Source organism: Phoenix dactylifera, unplaced genomic scaffold (genome assembly GCF_009389715.1).
Source record: "Phoenix dactylifera cultivar Barhee BC4 unplaced genomic scaffold, palm_55x_up_171113_PBpolish2nd_filt_p 000447F, whole genome shotgun sequence".
Taxonomy (NCBI): domain Eukaryota; kingdom Viridiplantae; phylum Streptophyta; class Magnoliopsida; order Arecales; family Arecaceae; genus Phoenix; species Phoenix dactylifera.
The window spans coordinates 136,767-148,331 of NW_024067879.1; the positions used below are offsets into that span (position 1 = coordinate 136,767).

Sequence of the window (11,565 nt, forward strand, 5' to 3'; positions counted from 1 at the left end):
ATACTGGTTGATGGGATTTAGCCAGTGGAACTGAACCAAATCATTCTGCAGCCATGCAGGAAAAACCTAACTCGATATTTTAAATGAGATGTATCATTTACATTGCACTCACTGGCTTGCGGCTGCAAAAAGTAACACCTGCATAACATTTACCAGAGCCTATCTTAAAACAACAGTCATGAGAGCTTTCAGTAACAAAAAGCTCTTCCTTGATCCCCACTGTCACAGATTTATCTCGGCAAATCAGCTACAATCCCTTTATATGAAGCAGAATATTATACATCATTGATGTTTATATAAAGAAAATAAGGAACAAGAAAGCTGCTGATAAGGCTCAGTGCAGCTGAATCTAGCATATCAACAGTTCAAGAGCAAGTCCCACAACAACGCAGCAAGAACACATAATGGTATGTTGTTACAGAGATGGCAAGCTGATCCCGCCGATTCGCTCATAACAGCTCTTGCCTTCAGTCAGCGGTCCAGCTCTGCTCTACTATCTCACGAACTCTGCGATTGTATTCACGCTTGTTCTCACTGAATATGCGAGCTGCCTCAGAATTTGCAGGGGAGTTCGGGTTTGGGTCACAGAGGAGAGACTACAGGGGAAAAAAAAGTGCCTGGGTTAGTTGCTGTATCTTAATCATTATGAAATAATCATAAACCAGCAGTCATGCCATAAATGGGCAATAGACTATGAGATGACAAGTCGTTGAAACCAATCACTTTACACACACAGAATGCGTGTGAGAGAGAAAGGGGCAACAATGTGGGCAAAGGAGCCATTTTTAAGAAAAGAACGAGCTAGAAAAACAGTACAAGTTGTACAACTAATAATGAAACGCAAGTTTATGATTCATATATAAAATGCGGTCATTGATACTAAACATTGGGTGACAGCTTTTGTTTCTTCATCTCTTTCTAGCATGCTGATAGAAGAATATCTCATCCATAATACGTCCTGTTTGAGCAGCAAGCTAACTCAGGCAAGAATACCATAAAAAAACTAGTATCTAAGTTCAACCAAGAACAAACTAGAGAAAAATTTGAGGAAACTATGCTAGTTATGCTAATCAAAGGTAAGTCATGTTCAAAAATCATTGTTTATCCTGTTATTGGCAAACTCCTAGCCCAGGACCCACCACCATCCTTCCAGATGGTTCACCCAGCAGCTTTGTAGAAGCTCAACACCCTTGTATATTAACTTCTGTAAGGATCAAGCTACCATCTTAGGCATTGCAACTTTTCATCAAGGAGTAGTCCATTTACCATAGCCTGATTAACCAAATTGGATCACTTCCAATCACTAAAGCACTTAAAAGAAGGGACATGGGAGATGATCCTCCTTCCTGCTAAATCTCATGTTATGAAATAGACACACCAGCTAACTCATCAAACAACCTACAATCCCAATTGAATCTGGCATCTTTTAAAGATCCATATTCTGAACCTTAACAATTAAACTTGCATTGCTTCAATAATCAACATCCAATAGCCTCAAAATTTTCCATTTTATCCTAGAGGAATGGATGAGGTTCTACGTAAGCTCCAAATACAAGCTGCATATGTATGTGCAAGTTTCCTCATGGGTTGGCTCTTTCAGTATTTCTTTCATGGAGGTCTTCTATGCACAATGTATCTTCATTCTAGCATGAGCACTTGCTCACACCAACTTCCAAACCGCATATACTTCATGCCCATGAAAATCACAATCATGCATTAGTTGTCTCCTTGCAACTACAGCCTATAGACATGTTTTACCAGAACATTCCCTTTTTAAGGCCTCTAGAAGTGTCAGCACTTTCGGACATGCAGACATGGTCAAAACTTAACTACATACATACATACTCTTTTGGCACTTTTGTACCCAATGAATAACTTAAACAAATACATCAACTTCACTAAAATGCACCAACTTAACTAAAATGCATCAACTTACCTAAACTACGCCTATGGGATAACTAGATAAAGGATTTTAAGCTTTGTTGCTGCCCCTTGACCAAAGTCTGCTCTCTCAGTACAGGACCCCTTCTGGTACCCAACTGGTATTACCTTGTATTGTGTCAGTGTGGTACATACCTTGATATTGATATTCAGTACAGAGGCTGTACGAGTTTCCGTACCCTACAAATACAATATAATACACCATTACAGCCCATACCAGGTAGTATAGTCCAGTACAGCAAACCATGCCTTTTCCAAATACTAGTAATAGCTGGTCCCGAGAGAATGATTTAGGCCACTCCCTGCTCCACCATCCCCTATCCATCCCCATCTTCCAAGTGGGTGCTCAAGCTAAATTGTAGTAAGTCTTTACTTTTAAGTTTGCGGGGTTTGGAGTTTTTGAGCACTTAAGGGCGTTATCATTCTTTTGGAATTGGCTTCTAGGTTTTTCCTTTTGTGAACAAGCACATCAAGATCTGAAATGTTCTTATAACAAGATCTGATTTCTTAAAGCCCTTTTCTTATGTTAAGGCTGATGGTTTTTGGGGTTTGGGGTTCATTATAAGGGTAGACCTTCGGCATTTTCCCCTTAAAATGACATCATTCAAATGCTTGTTAATTCTTGGCTGATCTATCATTTTTTTGGTTGGTTAGCATATATTTCTCTTAACTTATCAGTTTCTCTTCTCTACGTAAGCATCAAAATATCTAATGTTGTACGATGTGTCTATGGGTGCCCTGTCCCTGTGCCAAGTGTGCAGCATCAACCCAAACTCATATTCTCTTAGCGTGAACCTCAAGAGTGTTCATGAATGACTTCAAGGTAAAGGTTGCATGCATGAGTCACATCGACTATCATGATATTAGGTTGCATGCACAAGTGGTCAGATCTTGATGTAGTGAAGGTGCATCTTCATGTGGATGCAAGGCTTGCTCGTTAGCACCAATCTAGGAATCAAATCAGCAGAGGGATGGTGTTCAGTCATGGAGTGTTTGTCGAGTGTATGCAAAAAGCTTATATACCTTCTAATTCATTCCTAGGTGCATTGCATGACGGATGTGTTGGGGAGGTTTAAAGAGATTACCACCTTGATTAGCTGGTGACCCATTTGTAAACTCTAGGCAGACCAGGATTCTTTCCTGGCTGGTCCCTACCAAAAAAATAGCTTGGCATGTATGCGTCGCGTATATTGGGAAATGTAAAGTGTGCCACATTAGTTTGAAGCTTAGTAAAGCTCCATCCCTTAAAATATTAGTAGGTCTTTTCATGCAACCAAGATAGAAGATCAAGCCTTGTTAGTGAGAAAGCAAAAGACTGGGTGAAAGATGAGATAAAGACTTGGTGACTCTGGTTCGAGTCAGGTTATAAAGACGGCAAACCACCTTGAACCGATCAGAGTTGGACAATTTTACTTGGTTCGGGTCAGTTCAAGTTGGTTTGAGGCATGTTCATAACTAAACATGTGTCTCAACCTAGTTTCCACTAGGAATGGGTCGGTACACCCGGAACTGGGCAGTTCAGGGTTGAGACACTTGACGTTGAAACAAGAATATCAGGAGCTCTCTTTTAATGAGAGCAAGACTCAATTGACACCAAGCAACCCGACTAGCAACCTAGCCTGTCCCAATTGGTAACATTCAGGATAGCCGAGACATCTCAATTCATGAGTGAGTCGGTGTCCAAAAAGCATCTTGGGTACCATTCTCTCATTGAAATGACATGGTATGGTATTGGTGTTTTGGTATCGGTAGAACATGAATTCTCGTGTCCATATCTTCTTAAAATATCATATTAAACTAAGAAGATACATTTATATCCAAAAGGTTTGTTCTTACAATTTCCTTTTCTTCCATGCATGAAATGACTGGTGGTGCTATACCAACAATGCATGCAACTTCATGAGGAACTTTAGTTATATATAGTGATCATATATTTTCTATAAAGAAGGATTCAAAATTGAATGTAACTCTGCTACTGAGCTGCATGAAATCACAAGTTTTATTTAACGTTTTCTTTTCTTTCCATCCTTCTTATCATATCTTCATATAATTTCGAAAATTAAAATGTTTTTATTATGAAAAGTTGTCCTCAGCCAAAATGCATAGAGTAACACCAATGCCTTCTCTACTTACTGAAAATCAACTTCTACTAAATAGAACTTTAATATGCTAGCCAACAAGCAAAAATAAACATTGTTGGGCATGTCATTTTCATAAAAATTTGGAAGAACTATCAAAATTAGAAAGCATACCTGAATAGAAGTAAGTATTGCTGCAACATCATATATAGGACTCCATTGGTTTTGCAAAATATCTAGGCAAATGCTTCCATCGGCATATACTGGTAGGAGCCATATATATGGTTAGACACCATGACAATCTTGAGTGATGATTAATTATAGTTAAAAATACAGCTAGCAAACCAAGAGATTCAAGACACAACTCAAGTTTGGAAAAAATTACTAATATAAATGTCTAAAGTGATAATCATCTGGATTGTTGACTTTATGATAAGCACATTTATGGTTAAAGCTTCAACTTACTGTTGGGATGAAACATTCGTGAAACAAACCGGACATTTGGTGGCTTATTAGGATAATCTTCCATAAACTGCAATGTCAGTTTAAACGTACCTAGAGAATATACAAAAGAGATGGTTACACAACGGAATATGAAGATTATTGGATGAAGCGAAGAGAACATATACCAAATAATGAGATGTAACAAAGAAAATAAAAACAGTCGAACAAACCATGTCATAAACAAAAAAATTAAAGTAGTCACTCTAGATTAAGAACCAATAAAGTATTAAATCTAGGACACAAAGTTTTTATAAATAATATAATAAGGACCTATAAATAAAGAAAAAAGATAAATAAAATTTCAATCCTAGCATAATTGATAGGAACCTAGTTCCTATCAATGGTATTTTCAGCAGAAAAATAAGAAAAAATAGAAGAAAAAGGTGGAAGAAGAATATTCAATCACTTCAAGGGGACTAAAACCTCCAAGCCAATAGGCAAATATTATTAGCTCCAGTGCTTGAATTCCTAGGCCCAAGGACAAGGTTCACAATCTCGGTACTGGACCTTATACCAGAACCATGCTAATATAGTGTAGGTACACCCAATATGGGGGTTGGTTTGGCGTACCAAGACTCAAGAAGAGGAGGTTTGATACTGGTACCAGTACGGTAGGCCCAATATGGGATGAAATGTATTGGTATAGTGAACTTTGCCCAAGAGGCTTACATTTTCAGAGACTATTATGCAACATCCGTGGAACTAGTACCAAGCACCGTACCTGTTGTCCAGCAGGACAAGTCGGTATGGGCCTGCACCGTGCTGGGCCAGGCCCGTACCGACACAGTAGAAGAGATGTGGGGGAGGGAGAACGAGAGAGAAAAAAAGAGAGCGGGGAAGGGAGGGAGAGAGAGAAAGGAAGAGAGAGGCCGGCTGGCGTAAGCTAGGGAGCCTCTGCGCGGAGGAGGTAGAGGCCAGGGAGACGCAGAGGAGCTTACATATTCATAGACCCAACCCAAAAAGAAAAACCAAATAAAACAAATAACAGGAAATAAGTAAGGGCAAAAATAAATAAGAAGGCAGTTATGGTTCCTAATAATATTAGTAGTTGTAAAAATAATTGAGTATTATTCAAAACATGAACATTCAAATTAAAAAAAGGTGAAAAAGTAAAAGTTGTTTTGCAAGATAGGATTTATTTTTAGCACATGATCCACTACCTTTGGAGGGAAAAGCTTAGCTTGATGTCCTTACCTAATGGAGAAACAAGGAACAGGGCGTGGAAGAAAAATCAAACATGAATCATGTGTTGACAACATCAACAACTAGGGTAGATAGTAGCACAAGCCAAAATAGACAACGAAATCATTTTCATAATGTTCGAGAACCCAAGCAAAGCCTTGAAGCAATAAACATAATGACAAGACCAGCACAAGTTTCCTACAAATACTAGTGAGGCTGCGACATTAAAGACAACAATAACCTACAAAAAGCCAAACAAAATGCTGAATGAAACTATTGAAGTTCTATGGCTTTGTTTTCCAGATGTATCAGATTACACTAGCCATGATGAGACTCAAAATATTCTGTTGAACTCCATGCGAGATGGAAATTAGCAGCATAGAAACAACTTTCAATTTGAATCTAGGAACAACCACTATAGTTTTTAACCTCTTTTCCATTAGATGCGGAAAGGCAGATAGATTCGAAAAAAAAAATTATCAGTTCCTTTTATGAACATTGCCACATGAAAAAATTCTTCTATGCAGCAAACTGTACAAAAGCAAGCACCTTGAAGGAAACGAGATCATCTCAGGTTTCCTAGTAAATAATAAAGAGCCAGCTCCAGCTTGGTAATTAGATTTCTCAGTGGAAACTTCCTACAGGATTGAAATCTAGATTTTTGATCGAGAGAGTTTTCCTTATGAACAGACATAGGATCTCTGTTTGAGTTCGCAGCAATCCAAGGGTCTGTTTGGTTCATAGCAATTGAAGATGCTCAGTGCTTAATTGTGGTTCGAAGAACATGGGCAAAACTAAACAGTAAAATATTGGTTATCTCTCAGTTATCAGGGATAATTAGATAGATGTTGTTATCTAGTTATAGAGACGAATTGCACAAGTAACTCAATTCATATGTATGAATAAAACTGAATAACACTTGAACCTGATAAAGATATCACATGACAAGATGGGAAGATAGGAAGGATAAAAGAGGTATTGTAAGAGCTCTTGGAACAATTTTCATGCTAAGACTCTAATTTTGCAAGGCATCTTCTGAATTTTCTCTTGTCCTCCTGAAGGGGCTAGGGGGGTTATACAGAGGTCTTCCCCACTGAAATAGATTTCTCCATAATCATGAATGTACCATTAGAGAAGAATCTTGCGATCTGCTCCCTGGTAATCATCAGAACCTGATGCTTCGTGGTCCTATATTTTGAAAATTTGTCATTTTCTGCTTGAAATATTTATACCAATAACTGCGCGCAGCTGGAATCACAATTAGAGCCGTAGACAAGTTGGATTTGGGTTGAATCCATGCTCGAGTTCGGATTTGGGTTTGGATCCATCAAAATGAGTAAGCTCTGAACTCGCGTCCAAACTTGATTAATAGCAATTCCAAGTTTGGATTCGATTCAATTCAGCATATGATTTTAGTAGGCCAACAAGCTAAGAGTCATCAATTTCCAAAATAAAGGACTCTTATCACAATGGCCACAATATGAGAAGTGAATGACTGGAGAAGGGGCAGTTGCAGTAACGGGATAGTTATATCAACATTTCTAGCATCAAGATACTAGCCTCCAAAGCCACCCTTAGATGGAGATCATAAGTGTATGAATAGAGAAGCCAGATTTGATAAAGAACCAAAGGAGAACCCTCTATACATAGTTATACCTCAAAACAGAGAGAAAAAATGATTAGAACCTCACCATATAATTCAAGACTGATGGTACCATGCATCAAAGGTCATACAAATTAGAACAATTGCACACAACAAGTAATGAACATGAATTGATTGAATTCCCATACTAGGTCTCAGATACAAGGCATATCATGCTAAGTTTTGAAATCATATATGGAAGCAACGATCATTATCATCAAGCCTTGTCCCAACTATTTTAGGATGGATTTACAAATTCTTACTCACCAAGCCATAACCATAACCATCATGCCAAGTTAAAACATACATATAGAAGCAATCTATCAGAGTACATCTAGCGGTATCGAAAATAATAAACTCACCTTCCACGTTAATCACATACAACCTGAAACATATTATCCATTCCTAGCATTATCTGGAGCTAAAATTATCAAGCCTCAAAACCCATATGAGAGAAACACAAAGGGAAAAAGAGAAATCCAAACAGCCTGATTGTAATCTCGAAACAAAACAAGCCAGCTAACTTGAAACCTAAAATCTATTCTTGGTGATGTCCAAAACCCATCTGAGATAAGCACAACCAAAAGCAGAAAAACCAGAAAAACATATTCATGATTTCAGAGTTCAGCAAAAGTCTGGAATAAGTTTCGACATTTCTCTCCACCCAGAGAATTAGATGCTCGATAACCTCTGTAGACCTTCTAACTCAAATACCATATAATTCTTACAATCCGGGTCTCCAGATACCTCAAATCAAAGCCACCAAATAGATCACACGCCCCGCATCCTAATTCCAGAAAACTCACAAGATGACAACAATATACAACGTAGAAAAAAAAGCATAGAACTTTCCAAAACCCCAGCACAGTTTTAATCCTTTCAAAAGCTCGTATAAACAACAAAATCACTGGAGAACGGAAACTAAATTAGAGCATCAAGAAATAACGGATCAACAGCATCAACTCACCTCCATCCCACGGGGTATCATCAGGCCTGCAAATCCCTACCAAAAACCCATCAAAACCCAATTTGAAACACAATTAATTGATCAAAAAGAGAAAAAACGAAAGCTTTATGGGTCTACCCAAAGATCACGGCGTTCCAGAACATGATGTTGTTGTCATGCGGCGCTCCGCTGATACCCGCCGGCGGATCCTGCTGCAACCTCTTGAAATCCCTCATCAGCCGCTTCCTCGCCGGCGTCGACATCCCTCTCCTCCCCTTCCCTTCGCCGCAAAGGTCCGATCTTTTCTTCAATCTCCTCCTCCAAAGAAGAAATGAAACCGACCACCGAGAAAAGGGAGGAGAGAAAGAGAGAAGCCGACAAGAGCTCAAGCTGGCACTCTCATTCGCATCTCTTTTAAATGCCCACTTGGCTTGTGGTACAAGAACCCAAAATTATGCAATGGTTGATGGAAATTACTGTCATTGGATGGAGGATTCTCATCAATTCATATGCATTGTCCATTTGGGACTATTTATTTGGTGGGTGTGGTCAATCCAAGAGAACTTTTGGGGCATTGGGATTGCTTTATATGAGAGATCACTTGGCTTTGAGAACAAAATCTAAAATCTAGGCAATGTCCATAGGATCCATTATTATGAAATAGAAGATCCTCATCATGTCATGTGTATTGCCATTTTGGCTATTGTGTTTGGGACTATTTGGCTAGGAATGTGGTCAATAATAGAGAAGTTTGACGGCATTGAGATTACTTTTTATATTAGAGGTCACTTGACTTGTAGAACAAAATCTAAGATCTATGCAATATTGATAGAATTTATTAATTCAAAGACTCTCATTTCTTTGTTTATTTTGTTTAAACCGTGTTTAAGATCACTGGATTGAGATGTGGTAAATTCAAGAGGAAGTTTGGGATTTTAGAGGTCACTTGGCTTGTGGTCAGTTCATGAGAACTTTGGGGGCATTTAGATTGCTTTCTCATATCACAAATCACTTGGCTTGTAGAGCAAAATCTAAAATCTATGTAATATTTATAGAATTTATTGATTGGAAGATTCTTATTTCTTTGTTTATTTTGTTTAGATAGTGTTTGAGAGCTTTGCATTGGGGAGTGTAGTAAATTCAAGAGGAATTTTGGGTATTGAGATTGCTTTCTTTTAGAGGTCACTTGGCTTTTGGAGCAACATATAAAACCTATGCAATTTGATAAAAAGATTCTCATATTTTCATGAGTATTTTTCAAGAGGAATTTTGAGTCATTGTGGTTACTTTGCACTGGAGGATCTCATGGTAACCATTCAATAAAAGTGGGTGGGTCAGGGGGGTGGCAACATGAGTGGGGTACAAGGCATAGGATCTCATCCCTCCATTGCTTTTTTCCCCCAAATTATAGATTCTCATTGGATGCCCTTGTGAAGAGGATGGAGTACTTGGAATTCACCACACTTCCTTATTGTTCATTGAATGGATGTTTCCAGCCATCTCTTGATGATATTTTGAATGGTTTGGAAAGGCCAAAGTGATGCCTTCCAATTGGGTGTGGTTGGTTGGATGGTCACATATTTGTGTAGTAAAATAATAGATGGAGAGAAGGAAGAACTTATCAGTTGAGGCGTGATTTCACTGTCCTTAAGAATAGATCGCGCCCCTCGGAGAATGAATCTCGGTGTAGCAGGTAATGGCGGCCTATCCTCCAGGATACAACAACTGGATCACTCCAAGCGCACACTCGCAGATGCAGTGATCTTGTCGAACAGCCCAGAAGCGCTCAAAAAAACAGAGAAGAGTATCCTCTCGGGAACACAGAGGGCGAGAGGCTTTCGGGAATCAGAGAGAGGATTTTTTGATTTGATATCTCTATCGGATCTGATAGGGTTTAAAAAGAAAGGAAGAGACGTATTTAAAAGACACGTCGTTTTACCAAAGAGGGGTGTTTTTAAAAGACGCGACGTTTTATCTCAAAACAATTCAAAAAATAAAACGGCAAAAAGAAACCTGACTCAAGCCCACCCCACCCCCAAAGGAAGAGGCGTATTTAAAAGACACGTCGTTTTACCAAAGAGGGGTGTTTTTAAAAGACGCGACGTTTTATCTCAAAACAATTCAAAAAATAAAACGGCAAAAAATAATACTACTATCTTTTATTTCTTAGATATTTCTTGGATATATAAACTATTTTTATAGTTTATATACAAATATATAAACAATAAAAATAATTCATATATCTTTTGGTTTCATGATTTAAATACAAAGAGAAAAAGAGTAATAATTGATTTCTAGCTCACACAAGATCATGTATCACCCAACATATGTTACTCTATATAAACACCACAATTTCGATAAAGATAGTAGTATTAATTTTTTTTTGTTTTTGTTTTTGTTTACATAAGTCTAAAGTTAATATACTTAGCAAAAATGAATCTGTTCCATGAAATTTGGGAGTCCACAAGACATTGGCATGGTGATTTTCCACATAGTTGGCCACCCAATTAGTATCAGAATTCCCCTAGAGATAGGTATTTGTTGCCTGGAAGTTTGTGAATTGAAGGGTCATGCTAAATGTCTACTACTAGAGGATGACTATGTTTAGATTCCTGTATTTAGCTCATGGCTTGGCAAATCATTTGCGTAGGATTAGCTCTGCGAGAGCCATAATGTACAAAAATACAATAGACACAACAAGCCCAAAGTTCATGGTTGGCTTGAGATGCAGCCCTTTAAACACTTTAAAGAATTGATGAATGGATACGGTTGCTTCAGGAGGCTGCTTGAGAATTTTTCTTAATCTTTCATTAATTTTTCTTATGATTGATTTACTGGTGTTTCATGTTTCACCAAAAATTAGATCTTTAAGGGGAGAAAGCTTCAGATTTTGAAAGCACCAAGTTTTCTTTTGTCCCACAATGAATAGGGACAGAAGAGGAGGTTGAATTATATGGAAAATAATTTTGGTTAGAACATATTGTGGTTAAATAAAAATATAGGATCTCGATCCCACATCCCCTTCGATGGAACTTTTTTCTCATATATATTGCACTAATATCCTACTTAAATAAAGGTTTGATTACTTATACTCGTCAACGAACTAGTTCAGCTTATTGATTCAAGTTTGCACCCTATTTTTTTATTTTACTTGCAATTTCTTACACAATCATACATGCATGCAAAATTGAATAATGCTTATGCATTCAAATAGCAAAATTGCATTTGTTTTACTTAGAATTTTTCACAGCATTATCATTGCCTGCAAAAGC

At 37.9% G+C, this 11,565-nt stretch overlaps 1 protein-coding gene across 1 annotated transcript; it reads right to left on the bottom strand.

Moving 5' to 3' along the window:
• Window positions 1–124: 124 nt before the first annotated feature.
• Window positions 125–8,712, bottom strand: LOC103719920 (ubiquitin-conjugating enzyme E2 2-like). The gene is made up of 5 exons (XM_008809402.4): window positions 8,432–8,712; window positions 8,315–8,340; window positions 4,485–4,574; window positions 4,194–4,282; window positions 125–596 (listed from the first exon to the last, which is right to left on the bottom strand). The coding sequence occupies exons 1-5, from the start codon at window positions 8,554–8,556 to the stop codon at window positions 468–470; spliced, it is 459 nt and encodes a 152-aa protein (XP_008807624.1). The 5' UTR covers window positions 8,557–8,712; the 3' UTR covers window positions 125–467.
• Window positions 8,713–11,565: the final 2,853 nt, after the last annotated feature.

Coding starts and splice junctions, on each gene's coding strand:
- LOC103719920 (XM_008809402.4), bottom strand. CDS start 8,556: ATGTCGACGCCGGCGAGGAAGCGGCTGATGAGGGATTTCAAGAGGTTG. Junction 8,341..8,431: donor TGGAACGCCGTGATCTTTGG/GTAGACCCATAA, acceptor AGGGATTTGCAG/GCCTGATGATACCCCGTGGG. Junction 4,575..8,314: donor TGATACCCCGTGGGATGGAG/GTGAGTTGATGC, acceptor TATATTCTCTAG/GTACGTTTAAACTGACATTG.